This window comes from Hyla sarda, chromosome 5 (assembly GCF_029499605.1).
Source record: "Hyla sarda isolate aHylSar1 chromosome 5, aHylSar1.hap1, whole genome shotgun sequence".
NCBI classification, from domain to species: Eukaryota; Metazoa; Chordata; class Amphibia; order Anura; family Hylidae; genus Hyla; species Hyla sarda.
The window spans coordinates 258,480,888-258,499,593 of NC_079193.1; the positions used below are offsets into that span (position 1 = coordinate 258,480,888).

The 18,706-nt window shown below is 44.5% G+C and overlaps 1 protein-coding gene across 2 annotated transcripts in view; it reads left to right on the forward strand.

The window, feature by feature from the left end:
* LOC130273971 (acetyl-coenzyme A synthetase, cytoplasmic-like) overlaps window positions 1-18,706 on the forward strand; it is a 77,602-nt gene that overhangs the window by 10,935 nt on the left and 47,961 nt on the right. For both annotated transcript variants that reach the window (XR_008844187.1, XM_056521584.1), the window contains exons 3-6: window positions 7,291-7,382; window positions 12,660-12,763; window positions 15,661-15,733; window positions 16,855-16,930. Coding sequence is in view for 1 of the 2 variants with exons in the window: in XM_056521584.1 (XP_056377559.1) it covers window positions 7,291-7,382; window positions 12,660-12,763; window positions 15,661-15,733; window positions 16,855-16,930 (345 nt within the window). In the remaining variant the exon portion in view is untranslated. The remainder of the gene's footprint in view (window positions 1-7,290; window positions 7,383-12,659; window positions 12,764-15,660; window positions 15,734-16,854; window positions 16,931-18,706) is intronic.

An 18,706-nucleotide genomic window follows, 5' to 3' on the forward strand; every position in this document is an offset into this window, starting at 1 on the left:
GAGCCCATAACCGAATGAGCGGCTGTTCTAACAGAGCTTGCCACAGATTCGTCTACAAGAGTCTAAATATGGTCTTCAAGAGCATATGCAAAATCTTTTTACCTTGAGGGAAATTCAGCTAAAGGAGCTTTCCCAGAATTATTCTCATTAGCCATTGTAAAAGGTGAAATAAATGCCCCTATAGAATATATATATATATATATATATATATATTTATATGTAGGGTAATATTAGCACCAATTAGTTATATTCAGAGTCTGGCAGGGGAAGGAAATATGGCTAAATAGAAATATTCTGAATATGAGAGTTGAATACAATAGTAAAACACCAGTACTAGCAGGAATGTGCAGCATAGTAGAGTCTCCGGCATCTGTGAGGAGAAGACGCGCGAGCGGAGAGTATATCGGAGCACTACCGGAGGAAGTCTCACGATACCTGACGAGATTGCGTCAAGAGAGAGAGAAAAGGAAGAATCTACCTGGTAACAGCACAAGGAGCATTACTGGATGCGGACAGATACAGGCAGATGCCTATAAGGAGGGAAAGGTACAGTAAAAACCTAGATACATATAAGAAGGAAAGACAGGTAGTGATGAAAGAACAGAAGAAAAAACAGACGGACAATGTCTTTGTATTGTGAACGCCACTGGGACTAGTATTCAGTACCCGGAGCTGCAGAAAACTATATATGGGGAAACTGAAAGCAATAGGTGAAATGGTATATATATATAATTACACAAGAAAAAATTATATATGAGCACTTATCTTGAGCCATTCAGCAAAGAAAGAGGACTATGAGGGGACATCCACTCCTTATATTACCTGGGCTGCATGCTGATTGGTGGATACAGTGACTAATGATGTACCTGTTGCTACCTAAAGTTTTTTTCTGCTGATTTATGTTAACTCTTTGCTGATAGTTTAAGCCAGTAAAGAAAGATTTGCACTATAATAGGAGTCTCTTTTCTGCAATAAAATCTTTATTTTATATGTACACACAACATAATACCTAATTAGACAGACATGTTAAAAACATTTAAAAAGGCCAAAATGACCATTCCACAACGGGGGGGGGGGGAGTACTCATTTTATGGGAGACAGTATTGTTGGGCCAAAAGGGACATAGTGTTATCTATTATTAGTACAGTGCCCTGGTAGGGGTCCTAGGGACTCCCCCAGTTGTGGCATGTCCATTTTGGCCTTTTTAAATGTTCTTTACATGTCTGTCTAATTAGGTATTATGTTTTGTGTATATATATAAAATAAAGATTGTTATATATTTTTCAGCCACTACTGGTGTGCCTTTTTTTTTGTGGTGTATTTCTCTTTTCTTGTTGTTACAATCTGCATGAAGGAGCTTAGCAGATTAATATATAGCTTTGAGGAAATAATTCCGGAATAACTTGTCATGCATTCATGTAAACCTCTGTTAATTTTGGGCTAAGTAGTCAAGTGGGAGGTCCTAATCAGTGATTGACAGCTTTTTATGTGCACACTTATATACAGCTAGCTGTTAATCATTGAGTAGGATTGTCCACATCACTACTAAGCACAGAAAGGGCAGAGATTTACATTAATAAATAACAAGTTATTCTAGAACATCGTCCACAAAACTCGCCAAAGCCTTGAAGCTATTTTGGAAATGACCCAGATTGTAAAGATAATTTCAGTTTTTGGATAGTCATCACTTGCATCTTGTTACAGTGTTGAGTAAAGATGGACTACATTCTGTCCTCATTACAAAGGAGCAGAGCCCATGTGTCACCATTCTGTGATATTCTTAGTTCCTTGTGGTAAACAGGGTAGATATTAAATGACTTAAAGGACATACGGATAGATCTCAATGACCTGGTAAGGACGGTGACAAACAGATTTGAGCTTTGCATGAATATATCTCATTGTAGATTGCTTTATTGTTTAGATACATGGTATATGTTATTTGGATGATCGTCCAAGGTGTATTGTGGCCTCCTGATTCCCCAATGGCAGATGATGTCGGGGGATAGAGGGGTCGGACTTGATGGATTGTCACTGCCAAATCCTATTGTTATGGAAGGGATTATCCAGCGCCAGAGCTTTTCATCTTTCGCTTACCACCTCCCTTGCCATAGAGGAAACATGAATGTTCGCCATGTGTATGGGGAAGTTAGGCAGAAGTAAGTTGATGGTATTAGGACAGTCCTCTGATCTGTGATGAATGATCCTTTTACAGACACAATCAGACACATTTTAGTCCTTATTAACTCTTACAGTTGATAAAACATACATGGTCATATATGATCAATGGCACCGCACAAAGAATGAACAATCTTTCTTAGGACATTTTGGCTGTGAATTTTAAACACAGATGACTTTTGTTGTTTAATTTTGCCTCACAAACAATTGTTTTGGTTAAAATTATTTGTTGTCAGTAACATGTATGAGTACCTATAAGTACCTTTAGACTAGGTTGTATGTGGTTGTAAATGTTCTCCAACAGTAAGGCTATGCTCAGACTACAGATGCTGGATTCATGGCGTAAAGGGGTTAGCCCAGGATGCGAAGTTCTACTCTATCCATAGGATACCACCTCTCTTCCCGAAAACAGAGGACAGTTCCCCAAACAACTTTTTATTGCCTATGGGGCTTTTGAGCTTTGCCAAGTTTTGATGGGGCATAACTTTGCCTCTTTGAATAAACTTGTAAACAATTCCAACGTAATTCTGTAATCAAGCATTTTACATCTACAGTGGTCCCTCAACATATGATATTAATTGGTTCCAGGAGAACCGTCATATGTTGAAACCATCATATGTCGAGTACATATGTCTATGTAAAAATGGTAATTGGTTCTGGGGCCTCGGAACCATTGTATGTTGAATACATATCTCTATGGGAAACTGCTAATTGGTTCTGGGACGACCATTGTATGTGGAGTGTATGGGGATTGTTTAACAAACCAGGGTGCCTCCAGCTGTTGCACAACTACAACTCCCAGCATGCATGTACAGCCATTGACTGTCTGGGCATGCTGGGAGTTATAGTTTTGCAACAGCTGGAGGCACACTGATAGGGAAACATTGATGTATGGGGTGTATAGTGTGTCTATGTATTGTATGTGATGTGTGACATCACATACAGTACTGTACAGTTCTTTAAATACCTTCAGGGGGAACAGAATGTCCTCCATTACGATCCTGCCGACTACAGCTCTATAGGAAAGGAAGGGGAGGGCAGCCAGCAGCTCATTGGATGCCTGCAGCAAGATGCTGCAGGCTATTGGTTATGGCTGCACTGGGGGGCGGGGCTTACACAGAGCTCACAGTGGAAGCCTGCGTGAGCTAGCAGGACAGCAGGTGAGTAACAGGAGGCAGAACGGGGCACATTAAACAACTATCTGTCAGTTGCTGAAGTTGTCAGCGCTGTCAGATAGCTGTTTGTACGATGGCCCCGACACACAGCAGCATCATATGTCGATGCTGCCTTCAACATACGATGGGCTCTGAGAGGCCATCATATGTTGAAATGATCATATGTCGGGGCCATCATAAGTCGGGGGGTCACTGTATTCTATAACATAAAGCAGCCAGGGAAGCTTATTTGTACACATGAACCTTGGCTATGTTATTTGGGTAAAAATGTTACTGTGTACAGCAGAAGATATACAATGTACTGTATACTGTATATATCAGATCAGGAAGCTGGGGACCCCCGCGATCTTGGCTGCGGCACCCCAGACATCCGGTGCACAGAGCGAACTTCGCTTCGTGCTGGATGACTGACGATGCGGGGCGGAGGCTCGTGACATCACGGTCACACCCCACTCGTGACATCACGGCCATGCCCCCTCAATGCAAGTCTGTGGGAAGGGGCATGACGGCTGTCGCACCCCCACCCATAGACTTGCATTGAGGGGGCGTGGCCGCGAGATCACGAGCGAGGTGGGCCGTGACGTCACGAGCCTCCGGTGCTGCACCCGATGCTCTAAGCGAACGCCGAGTGCAGGGACCCCCGCGATCAGATATCTTATCCCCTATCCTTTGGGGCGGAGTACCCCTTTAATGGTGATGTAATTTTGATATGTACCACTTATGTAAACATTGATCCAGACCTAGTACCCTGTTCTAACAAGTTCATCTAATTCACAGAGAAATACATTTGCCATAAAATGTGCCACATTTTCATGGTTCACTAAGAACTATACATCATATGTTTTCTGTAGATGTGACTTATAAAGGTAGTAAACAGCGTTGTCATCTTTATATAGAACAATGGCGATAGAAAAAGGTAGGGTTCTCATGTGGGGTTCTTGGTTCATTTCCTGTTTAGTTTGGAATATAAAAACTCTGATGTCTTTCTGGTGGTCTTTTATTCGTGTACTATGTAGTAGTTGTACTTCAAATAATGGAAGATTATATTGTAGTCTGTATACTTGCATGTTTTGTGTTAACAGTAGACGGCTATAACAACATCTGGTTCCACGTCAGTAAGGTAGGGCTCAGGGCATGACTTGTGTACACAGCCCTTTATAAGGATCTGCGTCCCTTTAACTGGTGAAGTGCCTGAGAACAGTTGTGTATTTAGTACATGCAGTCGGATCTGTTACACCCATATACAATGATATCGTGGTCAAGATAAAGCACATTACTGCTTTACAACTGTGATGTCTAGGCTGGAGACTTAGTTCACACTCACACGATAAAATAAAACGTTTTTGCAAATGTAGTACTCTCTCTTACTTTTTTTCTCTGGGTGATTTTATTGTTTTATAATAGTCATTTAATAGTCAGTCTATACTTAAATGCTGTTATCACTGCTTGTGCTTCAGATAAACTCAATAACCCGTATAATAATGAAACATATTTAAATGAATGTAATAATATATGGGTCATATGACTTGTGTAAGTAGAGAGATCATTTCATCAGCTTGAGCATTCACTCCATTAACCAGTAGGGATCGCCCGATATCGTTTTTTAGGGCCGATACCGATATTCTGTGGAGGTTAGGGCCGATAGCCGATAACTTATACCGATATTCCGGTATAAGTTAACGGCTATTTATCCCCCCCCGGCCAAACCGATAATCGGTCGATCCCTATTAACCAGTATAGTAAAGAAAAAGAGAATGTACAATATTATGAAGCACTTCTACCTCCCCTATTATCCTATCCTAGCAATACAACAATAATGCACATGAAAAGTAATATGAAGGCTCAGAGAACCAGGCATCATATCAATCCTTTTTGGGAACATTTTCCACCATCTCTAGGGTACAGGAGTTTACCGTTTTACCATTGTGTTCAGTATACAGTGTAAGGTCATTAACCATTGAATGAGTTGTCCTGGGTTAAGGGTGCCTCTGCTGATCGCTGCTTCTTCCAGAGGACCTGCCCACTCAGCCAATAAATGACAGATCCTGTACGATCCGGAGGTCACACAACCCAGAGGAAGCAGAAACCAGTGGAGGACTAGGAGTGTTGGTGCGGCAGCTGCAGAGTGTAGTTTGTGTTTTATATATTTTTTTTATACAACCACCAGCCCAGGAATTTTTGTTTTGTTTTGTTTGGACAACCTCTCTAAAGTAGTTGGCCCCTGTCAAGGTATATAGGGGTGCAGGTGCTTCAAGTTGGAATGATCAGGTGAAATTTATGTCTCAAAAGTGTTGATAAATGACAGGGAAAAAATATGTGACACTGGAAAACCACATTAAAATCAACACCAAATTCTGCATGATAGATTCTGCACTGATTTTGGGTGACATTTAAAGCATAGTTTTAGTCCAAGTGAACATGCGCTTACGGTACTTTTCCTCTTTTTCTGTTTGTTTCAAAGTCCTCTGCAGTACAGAAAGCCACAAACTACAAGCCTTACATATACTAAAATATAGTGACTAGGGGGTGTAAGAATTGTATTACATTTAAAGAGAAATATTTAGGGCTATGTCACTTGTGTCTGGAACAAAGTTCTCACACTCCTCTGGTGTGTCCGCGCCATCTATGCTGCAGGGACCGTCCGGTGGGGAGGGTTAGTCGTTCCGGGCTGTTCATCTTCACCGGGGGGGCCCTCTTCTCCGCTCCGGGCCGGCCCCGGCCAAGTGACGTTGCCTTGACAACGACGCACATGGACATCCGTACGCAGCAGACGTCCCTGTGCATGAATGTCCCTATGCGTCGTCATCAAGGCAACGTCACTAGTCCGGGGCCTGCCCAGAGTGGAGAAGAGGGCCCCCCCGGTGAAAATGAACAGCCCGGAACGACAAACCCTCCCCACCGGACAGTCCCTGCAGAATAGATGGCCCGGACCAGCTCACCCTTCCTTCCCACCGAGGGGAGGTGAGTAGAAAACTAAAGGGGGGTCTGGATGATGACGAAGGCCGCAGTGGTCTTCAACCTGCGGACCTCCAGATGTTTCAAAACTACAACTTGAAGACCGCTGATGAAGGGATTGACAGGCGGTGATGATGTAGGGGGGGGGGGATGATGACGGGGTGATGATGACGGGGTGATGATGAAGGGAGTGATAATGACAGGGTGATGATGACGGGGTGATAATGACAGGGTGATGATGACAGGGTGATGATGACAGGGTGATGATGACAGGGTGATGATGACGGGGGTGTTAATGACGGGGGTCTGGATGATGACAGGGGGGGATGATGACATGGGGGGTTGATGTGTTTCCCATCCTAGGCTTATAGTCGAGTCAATAACTTTTCCTGTTTTTTTTTGGGTCAAATTATTCCTCAGCTTATATTCGAGTCGGCTTATACTTGAGTATATACGGTAAGCGATGGCCAGTACCTCATAGCTGTCGGGCACAATGTTTGAATGCTGTTCCCATAAGTCTCCCTAAGTTTAGCATTTTCATTTAATCAACTGCTATGAATCAGCATTTTTGTAACAATTAACTTTAATTTCAGCTCCTGGTATACAGTAAATAGACATAGGGTGGCGCTGCAGTGACATGTAGTCATGCTGCCTCTATGCTTCTCCCAACCACTTAGACTTGATTGACACCCTGAGTGCGGGGAATCTTATGGAAAGCCCAGCATCCAGGGTGTCAGTCAAACCTGATTGGCTGGAAGGAGGTGGGAGGCGGTGTGACTACATGCTGCTGCAGCTCCACCCCCTTGTCTACTTACTAGGTGCTGGGAGCGGGGATTGAAGTTGATTATTTATTAAATGCTGCTTTGCAGGAAACTAACGGCACCACAGCATTCAGACAGCTACAAGGTACTAGACATATCCAATAGAGATACGTATAGAGATATGAAAATAAAACTGACATATTCCTTGTTCTTATGTATTTCAGGGAAGGCAATTCACCCGCTGATTCTTCAGTGATCTCCTATGCCGAGTTACTCAAACAAGTTTGCAAGTTTGCAAATGTCTTAAGGAATTTAGGTAAAGTGATTCTGATGTCACGTTAAGATGGCTGCCGACACAAGGATGATAAAATTTTACAGATTTAGAATATTTCGCTTCATATGTTAATATAAACCATGTAATTGGTAATCGGTCCCATAACTTTGTTCATAGGCAATAAAATAGTTATCATAGGAAAGATATGGGTAGCAAAAATAGGAATAAGATTTATCAAACTGTGTGAGGGAAAAGCTGGAGTGATCTTTCCACAGCGACCAATCACAGCTCAGCTAACGAGCTCTGGTAAAGTGAAAGCTGAGCTGTGATTGGTTGCTGTGGGAAAATCACTCCAGTTTTCCCTCACAAAGTTTGATAAATCTGGGCCAATATTTCAGCTTTAGTACAAAATCTGTATATTACATAAAAATTGGTTTATGGGGAAAATAGAACACATTGCAATGGCCCAGAGTTAGCAATCTGCCTGAAGCCAAAACTGTCTGGTTCTATCCATAACAACCAATTTTGTTTTAGCAGCGCTCATTAAGATATGAAAGCTGAGCTGTGATTGGCTGTTATGGGCAAAGCCAGACAGTTTAGTTTTCCGGCAGATTGATAACATGACCCTTTATGAGTACACATAGTAAAAACTTTAAAACCATTGTAAAAACATTAGTATTTCACAAATACAATTCTATTTTTATAAAAAAAATGATGAGAAATTATACATTTACATCCCAATCAGTTCTATGCTGTATGTTTAAAATGTTCTGTAATTTTAAAGGGGTTATCCAGGAATCGAAAAACAAAGATAATTTCTTCCAAAGACCACTCCATGTCTGTCTCCAGGTTGAGTGTGGTTCTGCAGCTCAGATCCATTGAAGTGAATGGAGCCACGTTGTAATAACACACCCAAATTGGAGACAGTCAGGGAGTGGTCTTTGAAATAAATTAGGTCTGTTTTTCTGTTCCTGGATAACCCCTTTAACAAGTTACGGTATAGTCAGTTCACCAGGGCATGGTGGACGGCCTAGCTCCCAAATATAGAACTAATGTTATAGCCAGCACTTCTTAATAACTTCATATATATTTAAAACGTCTTCAAACGGATTAGACTCCACAAAGACAGATGAAATGGAACAATAGCAGGAAAAATGCACAGGTCTAACTCGTTTTGGATCCCATGTTCCTTAGTCGTAGCCTTATCCGATGAATAAGCGAGCTGCTAAAAGCCAAATGTCGCCAGTGAAGGCTCTCATTTAAACTAAATGTAACAAAATGTACGTGAGGGGACAAAAGAAACAGGAAAGGTTAGACAAGACGCCGACTGCAGGTATATAGCTATCTCAGCCATGAATCATAATTGTCAATCCAAAAGCTCTCCCATAGTGACGACTGTTTGTTTTCTACCTTTTTTATGAAGCATGAAATAACGTTTAATAGCAACATATAAATTGTGTGATACATTTACAAATGTTAGAACACTTGGATGGAAGAGGTTCAATATGCGGTAGCTATCAATGATTGACTCACTTTATAACCATGGGCAGTTAGTCATTACTGTTAATTATACCTGTCATGGTTTCCTATACTATAAAGTAGTTGAAACAGTCTTACACCCAATGGTCAGCATTCATGGTAAATGTTCAGGATGTCCGTGGAGACTTTGATAGATGATTGACATTTGATCTTTGCTAAAACGGGAGGTTTTATGTTTAATGGGGTTTTCTGCTTTAATATTAAAAAAGCTGAATCATTATATAATGACAAGTTCAGCAGCTTTCTGAAGTACTTTGTTTCAATTCCTCAAAATAGATATCTGCTTGTTATTAGTGTATGCAAATATTGTACAGTGACCAGACTTAAAGGGGTACTCCACCCCTAGACATCTTTTCCCCTATCCAAATCGCGGGGGTTCCGCCGCTGGGGACCCCCGCAATATTGCATGTGGCACCCACCTGTTTCTTGTCCGGAAGCGCTGGAGGGTCTGGGTCGCGACCACGGGAACGGAAGTCCGTGACGTCACAACTCACGCCCCCTCCCATAGACTTGCATTGAGGGGGCGGGGCGGGATGTCACACGGGGGCAGAGTCTTGACGTCACAGACTTCCGTTCCCTTGGTCGCGACCCAGACCCTCCAGCTCTTCCGGACAAGAAACAGGTGGGTGCCGCATGCAATATTGTGGGGGTCCCCAGCGGCAGGACCCCCGCAATCAGACATCTTATCCCCTATCCTTTGGATAGGGGATAAGATGTCTAGGGGTGGAGTACCCCTTTAAAGGGAATCTGACAGCAGGGTTACCCTCACTAACCTGAATATACAGGTAGATAGCACAGTTGACCCTGCTTCTAACACAGAATGGTGCAGCCATTCAGGAGATATTGGTCTGGTTTCTTATATTTAAATTCTTTGTTGTGCGCAATGGAGGCGGCTTCTGCTGTATGAGCAACACTTTCTCCCTCCCGCATCGGCCAATGTCACCGCCTTCCTCATGAATATTTCTCCCTGCTTTAATCTTATTGCTTGACAGGGAGGTCCAGGGTGGGCGGGAGAAAGCATTGGTCATACATCAGCAACCAGACCAATATCTGTGAACCCTGGTGTCAGATTCCATTTTACTTTAATTTAAAAAAACAGATACCTTTTAATAGCCTATCGTAGCTTAATATTTGTGGAAATATGTCCTGTTGCTCAAAGGTAATTAGACTTTCACTTAATGAATGCAGTAAAGTATGTGCAGCTTACATGTTTTTGGATATGTCATGCCATCTTTGGTTAGGTATGTCACACAACAGGTGATCAGCACTGCTATGTAATAGTCCTATCGGATGCTGCATATTATGTTCAAAACATCTTAAAACAGGAGGGTTCATGATCGTAAGTGTCAGGATTCGGCAGGCTGGTGGTGGATCCTCTGTGTCAGACAGGGATTGGCGTGGACCGGTTCTAAGTTGCTACTGGTATTTGCCAGAGCCCGCCGCAAAGCGGGATGGTCTTGCTGCGGCGGTAGCAACCAGGTCGTGTCCACTGGTAGCGGCTCAACCTCACTGACTGCTGAGACTGGCGTGGTACAGAAGGACAAGGCAAGAGCAAGGTCGGACGTAGCAGAAGGTCAGGGCAGGCAGCAAGGGTCGTAGTCAGGGGCAACAGCAGAAGGTCTGGAACACAGGCTAGGAACATACACAAAACACTTTCACTGGCACAAGGCAACAAGATCCGGCCAGGACAGGAAGGGGAAGTGGGTTTAAATAAGCCTGGACACAGGTGCAGGTACTGATTGGGCCAGGCGCCAATCAATGGCGCACTGACCCTTTAAATCTCAGAGAGCCGGCGCGCGCGCGCCGGGACTGAGCGGACGGAGGACGGGGCAGGTGAGGAGACTGGGATGTGAGCCGCGGGCGGGCGCGTCCTGCTACGCGGGTCGCATCCCCGCCGGAGACAGTAGTACAGCGCTCCCGGTCAGCAGGGACCCGGAGCACTCGGCGTAACAGTAAGCTTCACCCCAGCAACTCATATCTATAATAAGGCATTGGCTCTATACACATACATAAAATACAAACGCTCACCCATATGCAGTAAATATACATTATATGAAATATCTCAGGACAATGTGAAAAGTATATGTAACAACAATAAATAAAATATAATAAGTGGTTCAATACAAGTAAATAATGAAAGGATGAAAATATCCCACTTCTAGAGCCCAACGCATATTACTGTGGAATCACATCTTCATCAGTGGTCGTCAAGAGGTGTGCACATAATTCTTATGTTGCTTCGTTTTGTAGTCTACTCTTAGGTTTATTATGTTTTAAAGGGGTTGTAACTAGATCAAAACTTATGCACGGGATAGGTAAAAGGGGCTGACTACTGAGACCCCCACAGATCATAAGAACAGGTCTCCTTTGTCTCTGATTTGAAGGAGCAGTGGTCCATTTAATCATGGTGGTATTGATGAAGATAGCTGCATAAGAACAATTTGCCTTGGAAATTAACTGACCTGGTAGATCCCTTATAGGTCAATGGGATGAATGACAAAATGGATTAAAGTGGATCTGTCATTTTCATCATGAATCCTTTGAAGGCAAACCGAGAAGCAAGTTTGATAGTTATGAGAGGAAGCACAAGGGCACAGTAAATGACCCTCGGTTGATAAGTTCACGATTGCTTTTGGTTATCTCCTACAATATAATTGTCTGTTTTACAATAGCTAGTTAAAAAATACAATTGCAATGGTCTTTCATAGGGGAAGGTAATGAATCAGGGTCTAACCTTGACGTACAATTACAGTGGTCCCTCAACATACAATGGTAATCCGTTCCAAATGGACCATCGTTTGTTGAAACCATCGTATGTTGAGGGATCCGTGCAATGTAAAGTATAGGACAGTGGTCTACAACCTGCGGACCTCCAGATGTTGCAAAACTACAACACCCAGCATGCCCGGACAGCCAACGGCTGTCCGGGCATGCTGGGAGTTGTAGTTTTGCAACATCTGGAGGTCCGCAGGTTGAAGACCACTGGTATAGGAAGTTGTACTCACCTGTCCCCGCCACTCCGGACCGTCACCGCTGCCCGGGAAGTCGCCGTCCATCGCTGTCGCCGCGTCCCCGGGGTGTCCCCGACACTCCGGCAAGGCCTCTGCTTCCCCGGCATCCTCGCTCTCCGTCACCGCCATCACGTTGTTACGCACGCCGCTCCTATTGGATGACTGGACGACGTGCGCAGCGACGTGATGACGACGATGGAGAGCGCCGACGATGTAGGGGATCCCGAAGAGGACGCTCCGGAGCCCCGAGGACAGGTAAGTGATCGTCAGCGGACCACACGGGGCACCGTAAACAGCTATCCGGTGGCAGCTGAAGCAGTCTGTGCTGCCGGATAGCCATTTATGCGATGGCCCCGACATACAAAAGCATCGTATGTTGATGCTGCCTCTGAGAGGTCATCGTATGTTGAAATGATCGTATGTCGGGGCCATCGTAGGTCGGGGGGGGGGGGGTCACTGTAATAGGAAATAAGTAACAGTTACATTCATTTTATTATTGCTTTGCTAAGCAATTCTGAGGAAAGACAAGTTTTACATAAAGTTTTATAAATTAAATATAAATGTATTAAATATAGTACTTATCTCATGCTGGAACTCGCTTTCATCTTTACTGTATTACACATACATTACATTCATTTCACTGTGTGTGTTGATTTACAGATAACATGGTAGATTCACAGATGGCAGTAGAATCATTGCGCATTAAGCAAATGTAACACTTACAAGGTTTTAATGTAATGTCCAATCATATATTGTTTTTATTTTAAAGGAGTGAAGAAAGGAGACAGGGTGGCCATCTATTTGCCAATGATCCCAGAGCTAGTATATGCAATGCTGGCATGTGCGAGGATTGGTGCAGTTCACTCTATAGTGGTAGGTACTTCTGTTAAGACAAGTTAAAGGGGTACTCCGTGAAAAAACGTTTTTTTTTTTTTTTTTAAATCAACTGGTGCCAGAAAGTTAAACAGATTTGTAAATTACTTCTATTAAAAAATCTTAATCCTTCCTGTACTTATTAGCTGCTGAATACTACAGTGAAAATTATTTTCCGTTTGAAACACAGAGCTCTCTGCTGACATCACGAGCACAGCGCTCTCTGCTGACATCTCTGTCCATTTTAGGAACTGTCCAGAGTAAAAGGAAATCCCCATAGCAAACATATGCTGTTCTGGACAGTTCATCAAATGGACAGAGATGTCAGCAGAGAGCACTGTGCTCATGATGTCAGCAGACAGCTCTGTGTTTCAAAAAGAAAATAATTTCCGCTGTAGTATTCAGCAGCTAATAAGTACAGGAAGGATTAAGGTTTTTTAATAGAAGTAATTTACAAATCTGTTTAACTTTCTGGTACCAGTTGCTTTAAAAAAAAAAAAAAAAAGTTTTTCACCGGAGTACCCCTTCAAGATGCATAGCTGGAAAGTGTTACTAGAACTCCATCATAGTGCTGTGTGTGAAAGCCTTAGTCTTTGTTTTTAGCATTTTTTTTGGCAATTTTAAATCATAAAATGTTACCTAAAAATATGGTTTTCAGTTTCTATATGTAAATTAGGTTTTTACATTTTTTACATTTATGTAACATCTTGTAGCTCAGGTTTTGCTAAATGCTTAATGTGACTTGGCATTACTGCTGCTTTTAAATGGTTATTCCACTTTCCTAAAATAATGGCATATAGCATATAGGATGTACCCCCACCAGTCCTGTCTGTTTTTATTCAATGTAAATTAGCTCTTTGGTGGACATGACTATGATTATGATAAAGCACATCAAGCAATCCCAGTAGTTTAATTGTGCCACACTTGATGGTAGACTCTCTTCAAGATCATTGGGGGACTGACCTTTAGGACCCCTACCGATCCTGAGAAATAAGGGTCCGCAGCACATCCACTGGGTGTTCCTTGCCTCCTTGCTGTGCAGGGAACTGCATCTGCCCCATTTACTTGAATGAAGCTGTGCTGCAGTTCCCCTGCACAGTGGGGGGATGTGCACCGCTGTGCTGGGAAATAATTTACAGGGGCTTACAGGGTTAATTTATTGCTGCAGACTCTTCTTTCTCAGGATTGGTGGGGTCCTAGAGGTCAGACCCCCATAATCATGAAGTGGCCTATAGGGCTGGGCGGTATGGCCAAATATGTGAATCGCGGTATTTTTGTAACTTATGGCGGTTCCATGGTATATAACGGTATTCCCCCCCCCCTCCCCCAAAATTAATTATTAGCCCAGCGCAGCACTGTCCCCAAGCGCTGCCTCCTTGTCCTCCTGTTTGTTGCGGCCACTGGCGCTGACACACTCTATACTGTGCAGTATCCCTATGCCCGGGCTGCAAAAGGTAAACAAAATAAACTAACGCATGTTCCGACGTCGGCCTTACGCTGGGGACGTGAACGTCGGCAGCCGTCAGCCTATCACCGGCCGCAGCGATGTTCGGCCTCGGCCGGTGATAGGCTGAGCCCACTCTCATGTAAGAAGCCGGCTTCTAACATGACAGTGGGCTCAACCTATCACCGGCCGAGGTGGAACATCGCTGCGGCCGGTGATAGGCTGACGGCTGTCCGACGTTCCATTCCCTGGGAAGCTGGTCCGGACCGACGGGGAAGGTGAGTTAAAGTTTATTTTGTTTACCTTTTGCAGCCCGGGCATAGGGATACAGTATAAAGCAGTGGTTTGCAATCTGCGGACCTGCAGATGTTGCAAAACTACAACTTGTAGTTTTGCAACATCTGGAGGTTGAAGACCACTGGTATAGAGTGTCAGCGCTGGCGGCCGCAACAAACAGTAGGACCAGGAGGGCAGCGCTTGCGGGTGACATATGTGAGTAGTAGCGCTGGGCTGATAATTAATGGGGGGGGGGGGGGGCAGAACAGCGCTCGCGGGTCACATATGATTAGTTCCCCAATGGGGACAGCGCAGCGCTGGGCTGGCTGATAATTCATTCATTCCCGAGGGGGAGGGGCCAAACCGGTATTGCGGTATGGGTTAAAATTCATATCCTGCAGCACAAAAATTTCGGTATTCGGTATGAACCGGTATACCGCCCAGCCCTAGTGGCCTAGCTATATGCCATCACTTTTTAAGAAGGGAATACTAGACATGGTCCTATTGAGCTTCTATAAGTAAAATGCTTGTGCTACTGCAGAACATCCGCCAGAAGGGAAATCTGCTTTATCAGTCGTTATGACTTGGCAGGTTGATCAAGTCAGCGTAGGAAAATCTGATTTTCACTAGAATAAACAAATGAGCTCTAGACTGAAAGAATATGATCACAGCATTTTTGGGGTCCTGTACGGGGTTGCATTATGGTGCCAAGCAATCTTTGAGCTGTCACACCTCTGAGCTTACATCTATATTATACTTAAGTATGTACAGTACAGGGTCATACTCCCTTAGAAACCATTCTTCTAGAATCTCCTCACATACGGCACCCGATGTACGGCAGCACCCTGAGGCTTAGCTCTGTGAATGAGCACTAATATGTAATACACATTAATCCTACTTAATCCACTGCTCTATGGTAACAAACATGCCAGCAGAATCCCAAATTTAGCTTCGGACATAACTGGAGAGAAAACACAATGTAAACTGAAATCAGTAAAATGACGCAGAATATTTACATAGGTTTTTTTTTTCTTCATTTCCTTTTTTGCCGCCTGCTATCTTTTGTGTTTAATTTGTATATAAAGACATAAACATTTGCCTATTTCATTCATATTACCTACAAGATGCATTTTGAAATGGAACGCTGACAAGCTGCGCCTAATGTATATTGTTTTAGTTTGCAGGATTTTCCTCCGATTCCCTTTGTGAAAGAATCCTGGACTCGCAGTGTGCTGTCCTTATTACTGCAGGTATGAAAAGCCTCGTAGAGCTGGCCATGGCCTAGATCAGTGGTTCTTAACCTGGGTTCCATCGAACCCTAGGAGTTCGGTGAGTTAGTCCCAGGGGTTCAGCGGGGTAGTTCGCAACGGGACAAGCAAACCAAGCAATTGCTTGGGGCCCCGAGCTGAGCCGGTGTTTGCCCATCCTGTAGTGACGGGGCAATTCCCCCCCATCACTATTAACTCCCTGCGGCCCCGCGTTAAGTTTAAAAACGCTGGGGCCACCGGCAGATAGCGCACACCGGGACGTCATCGGCGCCCATAGAAACGAAGGCGCTGAGGAACGGAGGATTGAGAAGGAGGAAGACGCGCGCTGGCCAGCTTGGTAAGTGACCAGCGGCATGTCATCTCCGGTGCTCCGACCACCGGTCCCGAGACCGGGAGTTGTAGTTTTGCAACATCTGGAGGTTTGCAGGTTGAAGACCACTGGCCTACATAATGTGGGGGGAACACTGTCTTCCTAATGTGGGGGAACACTGCCTGCCTAATGTGGGGGAACACTGCTGCACCTAATGTGGGGGAACACTGCCTGCCTAATGTGGGGGAACACTGCCAACCTAATGTGGGGGAACACTGCCTGCCTAATGTGGGGGAACACTGCCTGCCTAATGTGGGGGAACACTGCCTGCCTAATGAGGGGGAATACTGCCAACCTAATGTCCCCATAGCAATAAAAATCCCCATAGCAAACATATGCTGCTCTAGACAGCTCCTAAAATAGACAGCAGAGAGCACTGTGGTCATGACATCAGAGGAAATGCATTTCTTTTTGGGATTTCTCTTTAGTATACAGCCCCTAAAAAGTACTGGAATGATTAAGATTTTTTAATAGAAGTGATTTACAAATATGTTTAACTTTCTGGCACCAGTTGATTAAAAAAAAAAAAAAGTTTTCCACGGGAGTACCCCTTTAAGAACCACTGGCCTAGATTAAGCCATGTGTTCACACCGGACAGATTTGTGGTTCCATACATCTCTGTAGGGTTGTTGGTGCAATATATGTGAGGATTTATTCCAGATGCAGAAATATTTGCATGTAAACATATCAGTATAGTTTGTGGTTATCAGTCCTGAAATGTCTTCTTTTTCAGATGGTGTGTTCAGAGGAGAAAAACTCATCAACCTGAAACATATCGCAGATGAGGCTATGCACAAATGCAAGGAAAAGTATGACTAACTTCTTACTTTTACCATACCTATTGTAATATGCAATTAGTGTCTGATCACTTGACCCTGTGACCCCTCAGATAGGGAGAAGTCCCACGTTCACCATTTGAATGAATCAGCAGTCGTACGTCCGGACTTCTTCTCCATATAAATTCTATTGGACTAAGATAGCTGAATGCTGCCATATTGTGCATACTTGACCAGCGCTCTGTTTAATGAGAGTGTATAGGTCCCCTCTGTTCTCCTGATTAATAGGGTCTTTGGTCTGGGACCCCTACTCAGGGGCGGACACAGACACCAGAGGGCCCCTGTGCAAGGAATGTGCCTGGGCCCCCCCACCCCAGCACTGTGCTCCCTCATGTACCTAGACCCCATCGGAGTGCCTCTACTTACCCCGCACGTGTAGTGTCGCCACTTGCCTTGTCCACCACAGGTGGATGGAACGGCTCCTGAGGTGGGCTCCGGGTGGCCCCTGTCCCTCTCAGTGTGCGGCCCAGTGAGTACTCCCCCGGGTCAGCCTGACCCGTATCTAGCTGGGAGGCAGAGGGCAGTGCTCCCCTTTACATTCGCACCCCTGGACTTAGCACGACACCCCTTGGCACCCCCTGGTTCCTTTGCTTCTTATCCTTAGTGTTAGAAGTGACTTACAGGCAGGGCCAGACTGGGACCAAAAATAGGCCCAGGCATTTTCAAATAAACAGCCCATTTTTATGGTGGGGGTCTGACTCATGGGACCCCTACCAATCACCTTGGTTCAAGTGGCTCCCGAGATGTTGGAAAGCTGCAACTCCCATCATGTCTGAAGTGACTACAGCTGATGGGACAGTCAGGAGACTACACAATGATATCAGTGACTACAGCTCTGATGGGACAGTTAGGAAAATACACAATGATATCACTGACCTGAGTGACGTCTTCTCTGTTGTCTTTACTTTTCTTCTTCATCTGGTCCAGAAACCAGGACTTCTTCCATCTTCTCTGCAGAGTCTGACACCTGGACATCATTGGTTCCTTAATTTGTCAGTAGATCCTCATCCTCTGTATGATGACAATAATCATTATAACCTTGCCAAATACTGTACCCCCTGAATATAATACTGCAACCACTGTACCCCCTGAATACTGCCAACCACTGTACCCCCGAATATAATACTGCCAACCACTGTACCCCCGAATCTAATACTGCCAACCACTGTACCCCCTGAATACTGCCAATCACTGTACCCCTGAATATAATACTGCCAACCACTGTACCCCTGAATATAATACTGCCAACCACTGTACTCTATTAATATAATACTGCCAACCACTATACACCACTGAATCACCCCATACACCCCACGCACTCCATCCTCAGTCTCCTCATCACCCCATACACCCCACATAACCCATCCTCAGTCTCCTTATCTCCCCCATACACCCCATGCACCCCATCCTCAGTCTCATCCCCCCATACACCCCATACAACCCATCCTCAGTCTAATCATCACCCCCATACACCCCACGCAACCCATCCTCAGTCTCCTTATCTCCCCCATACACCCCACGCACCCCATCCTCAGTCTCATCCCCCCATACACCCCATACAACCCATCCTCAGTCTAATCATCACCCCCATACACCCCACGCACCCCATCCTCAGTCTCATCACCCCATACACCCCACACAACCCATCCTCAGTCTTCTCATCACCCCATACACCCCACACACTCCATCCTCGGTCTCCTCATCACCCCCATATACCCCATCCTCAGTCTCCTCATCACCCCATACACC